This window comes from Procambarus clarkii, chromosome 51 (assembly GCF_040958095.1).
Source record: "Procambarus clarkii isolate CNS0578487 chromosome 51, FALCON_Pclarkii_2.0, whole genome shotgun sequence".
Lineage (NCBI taxonomy): Eukaryota > Metazoa > Arthropoda > Malacostraca > Decapoda > Cambaridae > Procambarus > Procambarus clarkii.
In genome coordinates, this window is record NC_091200.1 from 7,725,193 (window position 1) to 7,744,545 (window position 19,353).

The 19,353-nt window shown below is 38.6% G+C and overlaps 1 protein-coding gene across 2 annotated transcripts; it reads left to right on the top strand.

The window, feature by feature from the left end:
• The first annotated feature begins 1,920 nt into the window (after positions 1–1,920).
• Positions 1,921–18,389, top strand: ps (RNA-binding protein Nova-1-like protein passilla). 2 transcript variants are annotated; one of them, XM_045769086.2, is made up of 6 exons: positions 1,921–2,101; positions 3,826–3,978; positions 5,838–5,992; positions 9,900–10,080; positions 15,552–15,767; positions 15,967–18,389. In XM_045769086.2, the coding sequence occupies exons 1-6, from the start codon at positions 1,936–1,938 to the stop codon at positions 16,860–16,862; spliced, it is 1,767 nt and encodes a 588-aa protein (XP_045625042.2). In that variant the 5' UTR covers positions 1,921–1,935; the 3' UTR covers positions 16,863–18,389. The 2 variants fall into 2 exon arrangements, with proteins under 2 accessions (XP_045625042.2, XP_045625043.2); XM_045769087.2 differs by having other exon boundaries at positions 1,943–2,101; positions 9,927–10,080.
• Positions 18,390–19,353: the final 964 nt, after the last annotated feature.

Sequence of the window (19,353 nt, forward strand, 5' to 3'; positions counted from 1 at the left end):
TTGCCTGTTTCAGAGTTAAGAGTGGTGAGGGTGTCCTGATTGTGAGAGCAGTCTACAGAATTTTTAACTGATGTGTCTGAATTCAACTCTAACCTTAGAAATCTAATATTAGATAACAGACTGAACAAAAACCATCTAATATTTTCAGCGGACTTTAATATTGACCTCTGTGAGCCTGATAACCCTCCTGCTGCTAGTTTCCTCAACTGTATGAATTCCTGCTTCCTCATACCCTTAATCACTAGACCAACTAGAATCACTGATAGTAGTAAGCCTTTATAACACCCATTGTCCTATGCTAACGAAACAAGTCACAACTAAAAGGCTAAACAATCCATGGTTTACAAAGGGGATACTTAAATCTATTAATAAAAAACATGACCTTGAGAAGAAGTATAGGTTAGGAGTCGTCTCCAAAGAATTTTCAAAGATTTACTCATCAATGCTGTGTAAAATAATTAGGAGAGCCAAAATAAAATACTACGAAAATAAATTTATCCAAATTAAAGGCATCATTAAGAAAACACAGAGCACTATTTTCCAAATATTAGGATCAAAAAAGATTTTGAATAAAAAACCAATACTCCTATCCAATGACGATAGCTATTGAATTCTATAGGTTCTTCTCATCCATTGGAACATCCCTTGCTAATGATATTCCATCCTCCCTAACTAATGTCAAGGACTACCTTACAGGTAATTATCCAGAGTCTCTGTACCTAACTCCTGCTAATTCCACTGATGTTAACGAGATATGGGCCCTGCTTGCCTCAGAAAGTGGGGGAATTTCTGGTAGGGAGAAAAACATATGCCCCAAACGCCCGAAACTGCCCGAACTAGTTTATTTATTTATTTATTTATTTATATATATACAAGAAGGTACATTGGGATTGTGAGGATACATAGCATAGTAATTACATTCTTGTAAAGCCACTAGTACGTGCAGCGTTTAGGGCAAGCCCTTAATCTAAGAAACTTATAAGTAGGTAAATACTTGCAAAATTTATACAAATTATAACAGTTACATAGCATGAAAAAAATAAAAGATATGAGAAAAATTGTAGGTATATTAAAGCACATAGGTAGCTCAGAATGATTGCAATGACAGCTTGAATGGTAGTTTAACAAAACTTAGCAGGCACAATACAGCATATGGCTAGCACATAAAAGATGACAGCAATGAACACAATGATAAAATTGTTTGGATTAAATATATAAAGATTGGGAGATTGGGTAACACTAGATACAGAGCAAATTTAAAGCTCAGTGTAGGAAACTACGAAGATGAAATTAGGTACTTTTTGGTTTTGTTTTTAAATGAGGCAATATATATATATATATATATATATATATATATATATATATATATATATATATATATATATATATATATATATATATATATATATATATATATATATATATATATATATATATATATATGAATGAAAACTCACACCCCAGAGTTATAGTCCTGGGGACCATTCAGGCTTGTTCGCATATATATATATATATATATATATATATATATATATATATATATATATATATATATATATATATATATATATATATATATATACACACACTATTATTATTTATTTACGTTTATTGGTCAACCTAAGAGTATATACCGCCATTCAGATCTCTGCTGACGTTAAGCGCACTGTGCTACAATACCTGCCAATGCGCTTAAATATAAAATGGCGAGTCACAATTTTCAGCTGGAGGCTGAAACTAGTCACTAGTAGAGACGTAATATTGGTGCCAGATCATTCATTGTTATTAATAAAAAGTATTTCCCATGAAATATTTCGTGATTGTAATATTAAAGTCAGATATTTGATATTATTATTTATATATATTTTGTTTAGAATGAATACCATATTATATGAAAATTAAATACAAATGTCAAGTGCAATATGTATATTTGGCATGGAGCAGTGGTGGCGCATGCGCAGTAGGCGTCCTCTGTACAACATGGCTTCAGACTCAAACATGGAGGAGTGTATTCCATCTCCCGGGACTCCGGACTCGAGGAAAAGACCACTAGACATCGATTCGGATGATGCTATGTCCAAGAGGTCCCACTATATACCAGGTAAGGTAATTCTTGTATGGGGAAGATCAGTTCGCTCGCTGTAAGCGAAGTTTCAGGCAGTTAAAAGTTGGTTGGTGTCCCAGCCTCTCCGCCCATTTATCTCTCCTGTTGGTGTAACTTTCCATTGGTGCTGAACGGAGCCAGGGTGCACTATACATGGCACGCGAAATTGATCTCTGAGCATCGCAGGATGCGTAGCAGGGGATGGAAAGATGCAGAATTGAATCTGAAGGTGAAGCATGTGGAAAGTTCTGTCACTTTATGGGAGTATGTGCAGCGGGTCTAGGTGATGGCCGACCTTCGATCGCTGGGAGACGCTGTCGGCGGCACCGGGTGCGCCTGCGTCGCCGCCTCTCCCCCCACCACTCTCCCCCACCCATCACCCCCCACTACCATACACCCCTTCCCTCCCCCCAGCCTCCACCACCACACATTATGACCAAAACAGTTTTGACCCCCCAAACCACCTCTAATTTGGATGAGTGTGTGAGATGCCTAAAGGGTGCCTATGGTTGCGGGGGTCTCCATAAAGTGAGAGTGACACTGTTATGAATTTTCTAATGGCTTGGGAGGAGTGATGATGATGTGTAACTTAGTTGATTGGTAAAAGCTAAATTAGCTATACAATACAGTACAGTACTTTCAAAGGGTTTTACTTGTTATACTGTACTTGCATTTGATATGTGATTTCAGTCTATATTTGCACCATAGGTTCTTTGAATAGTTTGTTAACTCTTTCCTTGACAGGAGAGAGGTGTACAGGGTAATATTCCAGTTGGAATAACAGCTGCTTTAAAAATTAGTCATTGGAGTGGCTTACCTAGTTCTTAAAGTTAACATGTTTTGCCCTTTCAGCTGTCAGGCTGATGCCAAGTTTGTTTGATGTTCACATAAAGATTAGGCTGTCACACATCATTATCTGCATCTTTAATGTCGTTTCCATTCAGTGGGAAGATGTCATCTCTTGTATTATGTATACACTCTGTATCTCTTAATTTTTTGAACATTGAATAGTTGAAATTAGAAAGTGTTGGAAATTATCCATTGAAATTTTCATACTGATTTGGTATTCTCTGCAAAGGATGACACAAAACTGCTGTTTGCATTCTTGTGTGTCTGATATGATGATTAAAATTATGAGTTCTGTTTTATTTGATTTTCTGTCACTAAATTGTGACCAGGTTGTCAGAAAATTGAAGTTTCACAGCCACAATTTACCTGACATTCCTTTGAATCTTGTGTGGTTTTATTGTATTGATTGTCACAATGTACAGGGTATTGGTTTAGTAGTTAAGATCTGATTCTAAATCAATGTTGACCTGTGCAATCAACACATGCTTCTTGCATTGCTTAGTTTCCTATGGTTGCTGAAATGCAATTTTTAAACATACAGTACTGTGTTTAATTTATATCAGATATATATGAATTTCAATGCTGTTACTATTGATCACTTCAGATTTGATCTGCTAGATGTGCTTACACACAACTTCTGGGTTATGGTATCATATTGCGAGTGTTGATTGATTATTCTAGAAAAAAAAAGTTGATTTGTGTATCAGTAAGGTAACCTCCAATACTTAATATGGCCAATCAAAAATTGTTACTATTTATATGATGCATAACAATGTTTTTTGATCAAATTTGGTAATAAAAATGAATATTTATCAGTGTTAAAATAGTGAAGTAAGAATGTAATATATTCTAATCAAATTATCATCATTCAGACATGCAGAGCGAAGGGACATACCACCTGAAGATATTGGTGCCAAGTGTTGCAGCTGGTGCCATTATTGGGAAAGGTGGAGAAACAATTGCACAGCTTCAGAAGGATACAAGTGCTCGAGTCAAAATGTCCAAGGCTAATGACTTTTATCCGGGTGAGACTACAAAATTTATTTAAAATATGAAGTCATATACAGTATGTTTTTTTTTTCACTTCAGTGAAAGTTAGGGTTATGTATGGAAATTTAGGTGCAGAGTTCAAAACATAAAACATGTTTTAAAATAAACATTCTGTATATCCATTGCATTTTTCTGTTATATAATTTATTTAATAGCTATATTCGGAAGACAGTTTTGGGTTATGGATATCAGATACATTCCTAGAGTAGATAGGTTGGTAAATTTTATATTGTATAATTGTAATTTCGTATTAATTTGTTCAGAAACTGAATTAATTAAGTATAACCAGATTTTTTTTATACTTTGTACTTTGCAGTACATATTAATTACCATATCAAGTAAGGAAGGAATTTATACAGAAAAATATAATCCATGCTATTTCTTTTTGTTTTTTCCATCCTGAATTTGCAAATGTCATTATTCCTATACTTGAAGCAATGTTAGTTTGTCATGAAAATGAACATGAAGCATGTTCATAGTAGACTGAACAGAACAAAAAATGGTGCTAATTTACAGAGAAACATAAAACAAAGAATAGACTTCATAGATGATACATTATCTCTAATGGAAAAATCATTTCAGTTAGCCTTATGTAAAATGTTAGTGTCAATGAAGTTACTCCCAACTCGCTAAAAGAGTTGAGAGCACAGTGTTGTAATAGGTGAAAGAAAATAGTGGGCTAGGAAGAGAGAGAGCCTGAGAGCTGCATGATTTTTAGTGTTTATCTTTATACTGCTTACTAATATAAGATATAAATATGCACTGTTATGAGATACAAGTGTTAAATAAAAATGTAAAGTTGGGGATAGGGCAGAGGAAATGGTCACTGCAAAAGTATGTGTGAATCACTGCTGTCAATAGATAGTAAGGAATGAAGATGCCATGAAAAAATGTAGTGTTCATGTCAGTAAATCATAAGATTTGAGTGGTGGTAATGAGATGCCTTGGTTATGTTGAATGTATACATAAACGTCTGTGAAGAGAGTGATTGAATTTGAGAGAGACTGGGAAGGAGAAAGAGAGAGGGACAAAGAGGGAGAGAGGGAGAAGAGTGAGAATGGGGGGGAAAGAGAGAGAGGAGGAGGAGGAGGAGGGGGGAGAGGAGGAGGAGGAGGGGGAGAGGAGGAGGAGGAGGGGGGAGAGGAGGAAGAGGAGGAGGAGGGGGGAGAGGAGGAGGGGGAGAGGAGGAGGAGGAGGGGGGAGAGGAGGAGGAGGAGGGGGGAGAGGAGGAGGAGGAGGAGGGGGGAGAGGAGGAGGAGGAGGAGGGGGGAGAGGAGGAGGAGGAGGAGGGGGGAGAGGAGGAGGAGGAGGAGGGGGGAGAGGAGGAGGAGGAGGAGGGGGGAGAGGAGGAGGAGGAGGAGGAGATGAGATGAGTGGAGAGGAGAGGAGAGGGATAGATGAGAGGAGAGGGATAGATGAGAGGAGAAAGAGAGATGAGAGAGAGAGAATTGAGCAAGATGAATGCACAAACAGTTGGTAGGGGAACAAAGCAAAATTAAAGATGTTTCTAGAGATAAATTTTTATAATTATATAAATTATAAGGAGTCCAGTATGTAACTCAAAGGTGTATAATACACTACCATGTGAAGTGGAGGGATGAAGCTGTGGATAATTTGATGGAGTATGGTTGTGGTGTTTCTGTGATGCATTGTAATTTGAAAATATGCTAAATTGATTGGTGTATTTTTTTTATAGCCTTCTATTCCTGTAGTACTCTTCTATTACCTTGGGTTTGATACTTCCCCATGGGAGTGAAATGGGGTGGTGATTAAATTTAGATATATTGTATAAGATGCACTAATTGCAGCTCACAATGATCATCTGCATTTTTAGGCACAACAGAGCGAGTTTGTCTTATAACGGGCAATGTGGACGCAATATGCACTGTGCTCTCTTTCATTATGGAGAAAATTAAAGAGAAACCTGACCCAAATGCTAAACCTGCAATTGATTTTGATAACAAGATGACTGCAGAAAGAGAGAAACAGGTAAATGATTATTATGTATTTGTTTGCTCTGCAAGTAAGTGTTCCACTGCATTTGCCTTTTTGTAAAATTTAGACTAGAGGTTCTAGCTCTTGGGCTATGTCTTTAAATTATTCATAATCTGGTGCTACTATAAATTACATAGTGCTTTGTTATATCCACTTTAAAGTACAGTACAGGCAGTTGATAATTGTTTTTCTCATCTTAGTTTATTTTACTCATACATTGAAGTAGTAATGCTGTATATCTCTACGTTTCTCTCTCCAGCTGGAAACATCTTAGAATGACTTACCACAAATTGGGACTAATTGTAAATGGACAGAAAACCAAGTATGAATGTAGAGAAGGGCAGTACTGTATATAACCCTTATTGTAAATTTCAAGGAACTAGAACTAGTGTTGAAAAACAAATGTCTGGGCATGCATGTTAAATATATGCATTGAAGTAAAAGTACACAAATAACATATCTGAGCATGTATTTTAACCCTTGAAGGTCAGTATCATACGTTGATCCTGAGGCTAATGAGTTATCGTCATTTGCCTATTTTAGTTATTACTACCTGGTTTTTATAAAAATTATCTATGGTTATGATTCATCAATATGGATATAGTGGCATTAACAAAGACCCATGAAAAAATTTTGCTATTGTTTTTAATTACTTGCTGTGCTATGAAGTTATCATGTACGAGTTGCCTCCGATTTTTGCGATTGCCTCCTGTCAGCTCGGGTGACGCTGACCGACTCTGACGACCACTCTGTCAATGCCCACATTTTGCCAGACTTCCTCCACATTTTGCCAGACTTCTTCGGCCTATTCCGCCCGAAATATGTCACCTAGGATTTTTTTTTTATATTTTTCCCATGCTCAGGGAACACAAATAAACATTTTTAGAAGACGAAATAATTTTTTAGAATTTTTCTTCTTGCGCACAGGGGTGTAAATCTCCTTAGGATCCCATAGCAGCTTACGGCTTAAGGACCTCCCCAAAACACTATGCGTGCAAGTGACTTTACAAGAATGTAAGAACTCATGTATATATATACATAAAATAAAATAAAAATAATGGCGCTACACTACACTACACACAGAAATCACAATAACGTGATGCATCAAATGAACAAATCCACAAAGGCCGTGACGAGGATTCGAACCTACGTCCGAGAGCATCCCAGACGCTGCCTTAATCGACTGAGCTATGACATGGTCAAAAGAGCTGAAACCAGAAGTTCTACTGAACTTACTTGGATCCTGCAGCCTCTCCGAGACACAAACCAAACTTCCCCATGCACTTGAGCTATATCAATAGGCCGTTCTACCTCTTCGCCCTTACTTCATTACACACACAAATCACAATAGTGTGATGCATCAAATGAACAAATCCACAATCCTTGTGGATTTGTTCATAAAAATAATGGTTCAATTGATGATTGGTTTACCTGATATACTGTACCTCATTACAACCATACAGAGTTGTGAAAACCATATGAACATTATTGGTATGCATAACATGTAATTATTATGGAATTTTATGCAGTATGTACTGTTATATTTTTTAATTACAGTGTGTAAATTCAAATAAATTAAAATTATGTTGCTTGTGGTACAAAAAATTGCAAAAATTTTCACTTTTAGACTTCCCCAGTGAGAATTTTGCTTATCCGGATGTCTGGCTTATCCAGCTGGGGGTCCTTCTTGTATAGTTTGGATAAGTGAGCTCATATAGTACAGTAACAATGACTGCATTTATCTAGTAACATTCATGACGATAACCACATTCACATAGTAATGTAACTATGAAATGATAGCAGGATTTTTTCATGGGTCAAGGTAAACTTTATTACATCTACAGACAACTATTTCCTTATTTGCATCATATATGTAAAACCCAGATCAAAATTGTTAAGTCATGATGATAACCACATTACACTGTGAATCAACATTAGACGGTAATTGCTGCCTAAGGGTTAATTTGCTACCACGGTCTTATCTTTACGCTCGTCAGTTGTATTTCTGATGGACCATATGCCTCTTAGGTCTTCCCTCATCATCTTTTCAGTAATGATTCTACATGCAATTTGCACTTAATTATAATTTAGTGCAGTACAATTCATTTAAGTTATATTCATGTGTTGTTGGGAAGAACTGCATCACCTTTTTGATTACTCATTAGTAATTTAGCACATTTCAAAAGCTATTTGAAATTAAAACCTATTTTAAGGTGCAGCAAAATGAAATTTTGCACCTTGCTCAAACACTTTCAAATTTGTTGTACATAATCTACTGGGCACATGCCCCAACTTTGTCTAAATAATCACCAACGTAACTTGAAAAGCAAGAGAATTAAAATTAATTATAGAATAATAAAAATTTCAGATTTTCAAATGAGCATAAAAAATATTAAATATCACAAATTGTTCATTTGGTGGTGTTATGCTCTCAGAAGAGTGTATGATCTTCATTTTTATTTATTATAGGATTCAGTATATTGTAGTTTACTGTAAAAAAAAAATGGCAATATTATAACATATAATATGTTATATTTAAAATATGTGCCAACATATTTTGAAATATGTTGCCAAATATAAACATATTTGAAATATGTGCCAAATTTTGACCAAAAAATTTATAACTCCCAACATTTAAGGTTTATGAAAAAAACCACCAAATAGGATTGAAGAACAGACAGCTGTGCACACTTTATGTAAAAATGGTGAGAATCGGTCAGAAACTGGATTTGTTATCCTGAAAGTTAAAACTCTAGGTTTAGAGATAATTGAAATTGAAGTTACAGACAATGAATTAGGTAGTTCTAATTCATTAATTTACTTGTATGTTGTAATAAACATTGTTTGGCATTCATACTCGAATATGTGAAAGTTGTAGATCAGTATGTGTTGAAATGAAGTCAAGAAAAAATAACCCCCCAAAAAACAAAATATTGGGATAATTATAATGATTTAGGGGATATATATTATACGTTGTATAAGTGATAAAGCCCTAATCTGGTTAATAATCATCAAAACAACCTAAAGATCACCCCTCCCCCCCCCCCCCCTAGCCAAAAAAAATCGAAACCCCCAAGATCTGCCAGTTGTAGCTGATTTAATGTTGACCAATTACATTCTATCTTTACATAGTTAAGGACGGGTATGCACTCTACAGGATGTAAAGATTACAACACAATCAGATAATAAACGAAGGTGGAAAAAAATTTCTACTAAAATAATAAAATTGTGGACATTGGTGAAAGTAACATATTAATATTGGGCAGTGTATTTATATGATGTATAATAAAATAGAACATAACATATTTACTCGTTATTATTTGTTTTATTATGTATTACTCAGCAATGCTATAAAGGCACCAGCTGCATATCCACTTTGTGGACACTTCTTACTAGTCTTCTTTGTGCATTGGGTAGGTGCTTGCATCTCTTTATTGCTGCATTATCCATCAGTTCCAGTTAATAGGAGCTGTTCTGCTTTTTAAAAAAAATTGTCTAAAATCAATTTCTGAAAATATTGGGATGAAGTTTCACGATGCTGAAGCCAATAAGTTGGAAATGTGTTAAACATTTATTAGTAATTTTCACATAATTTGAATATTTTGTCGATTCCCGGCCCCTTAAATATTTATATTGCTAGTGTTATTTATTATGACCCTGCTGGTATGTGTTTTTCCCAATCAATTCCCGAACTATTGGTAAATCTGAAGGTGTTTGTTTTGTTTACATAGGTGAGCAAATTGGACATAATAATTTTTATTTTTTTTTGTTTATTCTATTCCAAGACTTTTTATTTTATAAAAATTTACTGCTGTATTTGTGTGTGTTTTGAATTTACTTTTATTTCTTGCACATAATATAAAAATGTTGCCATTAAGTCCGATTCATCTACCTTCATCAGATTTCAAGAAGTGCTCGATCCCCACAGGTGAAGATTTTGGTCCCCAATAGCACAGCGGGCATGATCATTGGTAAGGGTGGCACTTACATCAAGCAGATCAAAGAAGAAAGTGGTGCCTATGTTCAGATCTCCCAAAAAGCTAAAGATCAGTCTTTGGCTGAGAGGTGTATCACTGTCATATGTGAGTTATTTTCTGCATTTGCTGTTTTTTTTTTTTTCTAAAAAAAAATATAAAAATCATTTTATAAATATTATTTACTTGTTATAAATCAAGTTTGCATTATCCTGCAATGCAAAACCATGACAGTTTAAATGGTTACTGTATAACGAATTTAAAATTATATTTGGTATTGATCTCAATTCCTCATAGACAGTTAGTTCTTAATTTGTTATGTTGTAAAATTTAAGGAAATTTTTTATTAAATGTGGGTGATTGAAGAAAAATTAAAAAATGGTATCGAATTTAATATTTTTTAATAAATTTGTTAGGGCATGACGGTGTCATGCTCCAAAATGTTTAATTAATGATATTGTGTGCATAATAATAAAATGTATTAGATAATTGCCAAAGAAATCTCAAGATGATTTATAATCAGAATCCAATTTCCATAAATATTTATAAAGTTCTGTAGTGAAAAATGTCAATTGATGAGAGCCATTGTTTGAGTGAAACTTTAGAGAGACTGGTTTTAAATGTATGTTTGATAAGTCCTCAAATTATATCTTGATTTGTAGAATGAAAATGATCATAGTGCAATACAGAGGACCACTTGGTTGCGAACCCCTCAGGGATGAGACCCGTTGGTTATCGTGTAAGTTCGTGAAAGAGAAATTAGAAAAAATACGAGACATGTAGGAACAAACCTAAGGGAAAACATCGACAAGTTCATGGCATAAATGCGACAGTATTTTGTTTGTACTCGCCAATAAAACAAGTCCTGATCCGCTTGTTATGTTAATGATCATTGTTGATGTATCAGTTATTTACATGGACGAGGTAGTGGTGGATGTTGGTGTTAGGTTGACTGAGAATAATGGTGATAAAGTAACCTCAGATGTTGATGCATATGGGTCAACATGTGATGAGTCAGGTGCAGGTAAGGCAATGCCAGCTTTCTTGGAAGCCTTTGAAAAAAGACTTTAATTGACATTTGTTTCATTCCCTTTGATTTTATTTTCAAAACTTCATGTACAAATTGTACTGGTATTTCAGTCACAAGTCGAAGTCAGGCAGGCATTCACAATCACAAGTCAGTCAGGCATTCACAGTCACAAGTCAGTCAATAATAACCAGTCAAAGGCTGTTAGGCACTCACAGTTGTGGTAGCAACCAGTCACAGTTTGTAAACAACATGAGTGATGTTTACAGAACACCAATGTTATGTATGTACTCACACAAACCCAAAGTACAATACCTTCTTGTATATGTATAAGGAAGTCAGGACAGTTGGTCGATCGGTTGGCCAGGCCAGTCGGTCAGGGCAGTCTGCCTCCAAGGCCACCATCTGATAGGAAGGTAGCCGAGAATCTGAACCGTATTAATACACCCATCTACACATGCCTGGAGGGTGGGGAATATTTTTGAGAGGGTCCAGTGTGGGGATGGGGAGGAGGGTAGGATGTAACAGGAATGGGGGGACTGAGGGGATGTGGTGTAACCAGAGCCAGTCTGTGATAGTCTGCCTGCTTGCTAGCCAGCCAGCCCGCCTGCCTGCTAGCCAGCAAGCCCGCCCAAACTCACCCAAGCCATCCCACATACCCGAACCCACTCATGCCTGTCATCCCATCCACCCGCCCGAACCCACCCAAGCCCGTCATCCCATCCGCCTGCCCGAACCCACCCAAGCCCGCCATTCCATCTGCCTGCCCGTACCCACCCAAGCCCGCCATTCCATCTGCCTGCCCGTACCCACCCAAGCCTGCCATCCTGCCTGCCCGAACCCACCCAAGCCTGCCATCCTGCGCCGCCCGATCCCATCCAGTCTGCCCACCAACCCACTTAGAAACCAGCCCACCCAGCAACCCACTTAGAAATCTGCCCACCCAGCAACTGACCTAAATGCCTGCCCATCAGCAACCCATCTAGCCCACCTCACCCACAACTTGCCCACACAGCCTGCCCACCAGTCAGCCACCAACCCACACATCCACACTGGCCACCTGCCCATTCGCCTAGCCTGTCCACAAAGTCATCCTCCCTGCCCATGCACCTTCCCACCCTGCCTGCCTTCCAGCTGGCCACCAATCCATCTACCTACCCACCCACCCACCCAAAGCTGCTCACCCAGCCAGCCCACCCACCTACCTGCCTGCTAGTTAGCTAGCTAGCCAGCCCGCCAGTTAGTCAGCCACCAATCCATCCATCCACCCACCCACCCATAGTTCTGCCCACCCACCTGCTAACCCTGTCTGCCAGCCATCCTATTTCCCACCCCACCCATACCCTGCCTGCCCATCCACCCACCAGTCAGTCATCACTAACACAATGCATGCATTTGGAGCCGACATGGTGCATGGATCTTCCCTGATTGTGCAGATACAGTACAACCTCGATTCAACATATTCTGATTCGCTGCATCTCTAGCTAGATCACACGCTTTTCAGGCCGGATTTACTCACCCGGTTCAAAGAACAATGGTTCGCCAAAGTGGGTGATGTGTGGATTTGCTTATGATGTTGGGACAGAGTTCACAGACTGGTGAAAACTTTCCCATTCTATCACAGAATACAATTATAATAATTCCTTCATATGACAAGTTGAATCATACAAGTGGACCACACAAGTGGACCACAAGTAGTCCACTAGTGGTCCACAAGCTTACGATGTTGGGACAGAGTTCACAGACTGGTGGAAAACCTTCCCATTCTATCACAAAATACAATTATAATAATTCCTTTATATGACAAGTTGGATCACACAAGTGGACCACACAAGTGGACCACACAAGTGGACCATATTAACCAAACACCAGCTAGAGTGGTCCACACACAAGTGAAAGACTGTTTCTCCACGATTTTCGTTCACTGATTTGTGACACATGTATCTTTGTAGATTAATTTAAAGGCTAAAGTGTGAATAGCTAGCTAATGTTAAAATCTTCTTATATACATTTTCTGTGATGAAAGAAGATGAGTGAGGGTGGATAGATAAGGGAATACTGTACTGTAAACCTCACTTTACAGTGAGGTTTCACTCACTTTCGTCTGTGTCGTCATAGTTCAGTGACCCATGATTGAAATTTTCAGACTAATAAATCATTTCTAAAGCTGGTGTTCTAATAGCTCTTTATTATCTTAATTAAAGTAACCTAAATAAAGCCAAAAATATACTGTAATAATAGACATCTGCTATTTGAGAAATTATTCATGTTATTGGCACAAGAACGCCAGCAAAGTGGACGGGTCTAATCCGTATGCACACCACCATGCGTGTCTCGTTAGATTTCATCGCCACAGTTCAGTGACCTACTGCTTCGAAATAATAAAATTAATAAATCGGTTCTAAAATGTTTTTTTTTATAGCTCTTATTATTATAATAATGTTGCTAAACTAAATGTATAACCCAAAAATATATAATTTGATGTAAATCCAATATTTGAGAGAGATTTATGTTATTGGATCTAGCTTAACCACCAGCCTACTATAGGGTGTATTGACCTAGTCTTCGTTCATACAGTAGGCAACCAGAGCCATTAGCTTTGTCTGCGAGTGATGTGTTTGTCCGTTGGTGGAAGAATAGTCGTGGAATTCACCATTTTTTTACTACAGCTGTATTGTTATACAACAAGATGTCTTGGAGACTTGCTAATAGTGCCTTATTAGTGCCAAAAATGAGTCAATATTTTGCAAGAACTAGTAGCAGAAAATCAACCAGCACAGCCGTACCCAGCACTTGCACAGCCGTACCCAGCATTTGCACAGCCGTACCCAGCACTTGCACAGCGGGTACCCAGCACTTGCACAGCCGTACCCAGCACTTGCACAGCCGTACCCAGCACTTGCACTTGCACAGCCGTACCCAGCACTTGCACTTGCACAACCGTACCCAGCACTTGCACTTGCACAGCCGTACCCAGCACTTGCACAGCCGTACCCAGCACTTGCACAGCCGTACCCAGCGCGAGCACAGCCGTACCCAGCGCGAGCACAGCCGTACCCAGCGCGAGCACAGCCGTACCCAGCGCGAGCACAGCCGTACCCAGCGCGAGCACAGCCGTATCCAGCACAAGCACAGCCGTACCCAGCACAAGCACAGCCGTACCCAGCACTTGTACAACATCTGCCAGCACCAGCTCAGAAGCAGTTGAAGCAAGCACAGCAGCAGCGAGCACCAGCAAAGCTGATGCAAACATCCAAGAACATCATGTGTTGAGTGTACAGTTGAGAACAAGTGTTAAATTTAAATTACCAAGTGTTAAAGTGTTAAGCTTAAGGTTGCAGTAATTTTTGTGTACAATAGTTTTCATTAACTATTGTAGTACTCAACATACAGCACAGTACGTATTTACTGTGTAATATTCACAACTCCATGAGAATTCAAGATGGACATAATTCCAACACTAAGATTACTAAAAAATACTGTTACAGTTTTTATTTGAGTAGTAATATATAGGTACAGTATATAATATGATTATGCATTTTTATTGTTTACAAGAAAAAAAAATGACAGACAAACTCATCCTGAAGGTACCCTACAATGAATCCAACCCTGCAACGCACCGGGCTTGGTCTCATATAGTGCATTGAATGGAGATTGGTTTGTATGTTCATCAAAGTCATAGAATGAACACAACAGCCTTGTGACAAATCAAAACAATGGGAACATTGGGCCATGAATTTATGACGTCACAGGGTAGAAGGCACTAGAGTGGTGGCGCCCGACATGGTCACTGGGCAAACTAGGCCGTCTTACACCCACCTTCCCACCACCCCGGGCCAGCACGAGGCCTGGCGGACCGCTTCCTTGCTTCCCAAACTTAGTTTGTGAAGTGTGAAACCCCAACCCTGATCGTGAAACTGAAACGTTCATTTAACTTAAGTTCGTAAACCAAGTGGCTGGCTGTATTAATAATGAGCATACTATACTTAAATAGGCAAGAATATATCTACACTCTGTGAACATACTAAGTATGTTCTAGTTTGAGCAAGTAAATAAGCACCTTATAATGGGTATTTATTATGCGAGTACAGTATATAGTTGAGGAATTAAAATGTATTTATAAAGGTGTTAGGATAGCTTTTGTTGATAGTTAAGTTGTGGATGGCTTGTGTATAAATTTTTGGTTAATGTATTTAAAAGCTAGCATTAAAATTTAAAAGCAGGCTTTGGAAATGCAGTATGTGTGAAAGACCAACTTACATAAGAACCTGATGGTTCATGTGCCTCATACTATTGAAGTAAAGTAAGGTCAGTATTCAAACATGGAAACCATAAATGATTAGATAATCTGCTTAAGTGGCTTAATTTTTTTGGGACAGTTTAATTTTGTGTATTTTTTCTTCACCAGTAGTAAAGATTATTAGCACCTTAAATGAACATAACATCCGAGAGTGAATATTTGACATGAAAAAGGGAAGATCTTCATTTTATTCATATACAGTATTATGTATGTATCTGAACACTGATTTCGTTTTTACCTTCTTTTGCACAGCTAATGACGTGGAAAATAGCAAGAATGCATGCTTAATGATCCTGGCAAAGATTGTTGAGGATCCCCAGAGTGGCACGTGTCTTAATGTCAGTTATGCTGACATTACTGGCCCTGTTGCCAATCCCAATCCAACTGGCTCACCCTTTGCTAATTCTCCTGGAGGACAGAGTATGCAGAATGGAAGCTTAGGTGGCATGAATAATCCCTTGTCCGCTGGTATGTTTTAATATAAATTGTCTTAAGAGTACTGAATAAAAAACTTGATTGAAGTAGTGATTTGATTTGTAATTGTGACAGCAGTATGTGAAGGGTTTGCGTACTGCAAATTTAATTATTCATCATTAAATAATGATCATTAATTATAATTAATATATTAATAAATATGCCTAGTGATTCAGCTTCTTCTTATTTTCAGTAAGTGGATTGGGCAACCTTCTTGGAGGTGGGGTAAACCTAACGTTGAATTTAAGCTCAGCATACCCAAATGGTGGTGCTGGAAATCCTGTTGTTACTGCCCAGCTTCTGGAACATGTGAGGTCCATTCTCCGTTCATCTGGATTTTCTGATCAATCCAATGCTGAGGTTTGCCAAGCCATCAACACTTTAATCAACTATGGTATCATTGGTTTAGGGTTAGGTTTGGGCAACCCCTCTGGTCATCAGGGGGGTCATGGAGGCCAGGGAGGTCAAGGACAAGGCAATATGGGCAATAACCCTATGTTGGGCAATATGAACAATTCCAACAACCCAAATGAATCATACCATGGATCATCAATGAGCAATGGGAACAATGGCCCTTTTGGGCCCATCGGCACAACAGTGGCATCAGGTCTCAACTTAGGACAAGGTTTAGGTGGACCCACTTCCCCGCAGCGTCAAGTGGATCGTTTTAACTCCGAACCACCATTTGATCCCTTTCGTCGGCAGTCTTCAGAAATGGGGGGAAGTTTACCCCTGAATAGTAACTCATTTGGGCTTGGCACTCCTTTGAGGAAGAGCCCATCCCCTGGTGAACTTCCTCCAGGAGCTCCAGATGGTAGCAAGAAGGTTGAGGTTGAAGTTGGTGAGCACATTGTTGGCGCTATCCTGGGTCCTGGGGGAAAGTCTTTGGTAGAGATCCAGCATATCTCCGGCACCACTATTCAGATCTCCAAGAAGGGTAACTATGCTCCTGGTACTCGTAACCGCATTGTCACCATCACAGGTCTACCATCAGGACTCTCAACAGCGCAATTTCTCATTGAACAGCGCATCTCTGAGGAAGAGGGCAAGCGAGCCCGCCATAATGCCATCATGGGGGTCATGCCTTAAATCACCTGCGCTTCATCTCCACCTTCTCACCCATAACTGAACAGACCCTTTTAGGGGCTTGAAAATATCGCACACACCATTGCCTCTTGCCTAATTAGTTACATTCTAGTGATTGTTAATATTTGGTGAGTCTTTTATATAAATATTTTCAAAAATTTCAAGCTCCACCATCTGTCATCAAATTCAGGTGCTTCTCAGTAAACCATGTGGGATCTGTATACATTTGATAATTAAATTACTCTGTATAAAATGATCTGATCCTTGCTTCAACTGACAAGCACCTTGCACTTCCTGGTTAGGTCACAGCAGTTCACTATTCTTTACTTCTTCAAAACTGTGTGTGTTCAAGTGTCACCCCATTCATAAGGCATAACCATTACAGACTTCTCATAATTGGCCATATTACTCTTTAAAATTTCCCCAGTCACCAACTACAGTTGTTTGGAAGCATTTTGCATTTGTATAGGAGACAACAACTGTAAGTATATGTTGTTCATTGTTAAGATATTTAATTATTACAGATTTGTTTGACGAGAAGTAGTCTACTTGATTTCCTTCTTTTTATAGTTTAATTCATGTGCAATTGTTCATGCTGAGTTGAACCCTCATGTGGGTGTCTGGGGCCATAGCATCCATCACAGGTGGAGGATAAGCTTGTCTGAAGCCGACCCTCAATCCCAGCGTTATTTGGCCATATTTTCATTACCAGACCTGCTAAATTGTATGCTATTCCAGTTGTTTTGAGTTTATTTAAATTTAATGTGCAGATATGTAACCGGTATCATTTATAAATTTAATCATGGCAAAAAAGAGAATTTAGTTGATCTAAAGTTTAAATATGCATCTTTTTTCCTGATATTTGTTTTTTATCATAATAAATTCAGCTGTTAGTTATTAAGCAGATCTGGCTCTTGAAACTTTCATAACCATCTCTCTTCTGTCTTCGGTCAGAGAACATCCTACATGGCAATTCATATCGAGAGGTATGAATGTTGGCATCTTGTAACTCATGTTGAGTTTTATATGCTGCTACCAGGATTTCTGCTTGGACTAGCCTATACTGGGGAGGTCATGTATTACTATTCTCCACACACACAAAAAAGATAAGCTTGAGTTATTGAGATAAAATGTTTCAGGTCCCTCTCAGTAAGAATATTGTACCTGGGTGGGCAGTAACTGGTGTTTGAAGTAGGGCTAAACTTAAGGGTGGGTAGGCATTCAAGGCCATATGTCAGCCTACATGTAATAGTTGGAATCACCCTTATTAATGGGCTTAGTTAAAAAACTTTCAATTTGAGTGTGTTGTGTGCATGTAGGTTATGTTTCCCTGGTACAAAATTTAACTTTATTTAAAATGGCAGTCATAGTTTCCCCAATTGTTAATCTAGAATTATGAATTAGAGTTATTACAAAAGTTTCTCTGAACCAGGGGATAGGCAGAAACATTTAATCATGCATCTTTCTTCATTAAATATCATTGCTCTACAAAACATGTAAAAAATTGGCAATAAATGTGTATCCATGATCGGCCAAGACTTTCCATATCAGCCTATCAATCAGTTTCACCGCACCAAACTGACATCCCAGCGCCCTGAATGTCAAAATGTGACATTCAGGATGCAGGTAATCAATCCTTCATCCTGCATTCTTTTAAGTCATGCCTCACGACATGGGAAGCACCGCCGGATGACACACTAAGTCAGTTTGTTGCGGCATGCTTATAACATGACGACCTACATTGACCTGATCTTCTGAAAATATCCTTGAAGCTGTCACAGTAAGTAGAGTAAGAATCCCTGTATCAGGGAATAAAGCTTGTCGACAACTGACTGAGTCATGAGGTGCTAAACACAATCATGAAGGGCATGTGGGTACTGGTGATCACTTTCCACCACCATCTCAACCTCCTGGTTGGGGGGGGCCACATTCATTAGTTTTAGTGCTCATGTTTCTTCAGTGACTTGCTTTATACTGACATATATGATGGCAATATTGTCTCACAGCTCTCCATCAAGTGTTGCTCCTTGCCCCGAGTAATGTTGACTTGTTTCTTTTCTCTCCCGTCTCCATAACTTAGATAATGGTTGACCCCAATGTCATGAATGAGTAAGCTGGTGTGTATGTGTGGAGCTGACAGTGCCAGGCTGTGGTGGTGGCGGCGGCAGGAGGGTGAGAGAGGCTCTCCACGCAGGCTCGGCACTCCCCTCCACACAGGTAGTGATTCAGTGCCTCACTCCACCCTCCACTCCCCAACTCATTCCATATCTTGCCTCATGCCCATCTTCATGGGTCTAGTCCTCACCCTTGACCAGTCTTGCCATTACTCCTAGGGATAAAGTTATCACACTTTAGTATCATTGAAGTACAGTATTAAACTTATTCCTTGCGTGACCGTTTTTTTTTTTGTATACAAATTAGCATGGAAAATCTTGCTGGTAATGCACATTATATATATATACAGTGGAACCTCGGTTGACGACTGTCCTAGAAG

Excerpts from the sequence above, each read along its gene's own strand:
- ps (XM_045769086.2), top strand. The coding sequence starts at position 1,936 with ATGGAGCAGTGGTGGCGCATGCGCAGTAGGCGTCCTCTGTACAACATG. Across the intron at positions 2,102-3,825 it reads GAGGTCCCACTATATACCAG|ACATGCAGAGCGAAGGGACA; the intron begins GTAAGGTAATTC and ends ATCATCATTCAG. Across the intron at positions 5,993-9,899 it reads CTGCAGAAAGAGAGAAACAG|ATTTCAAGAAGTGCTCGATC; the intron begins GTAAATGATTAT and ends TACCTTCATCAG.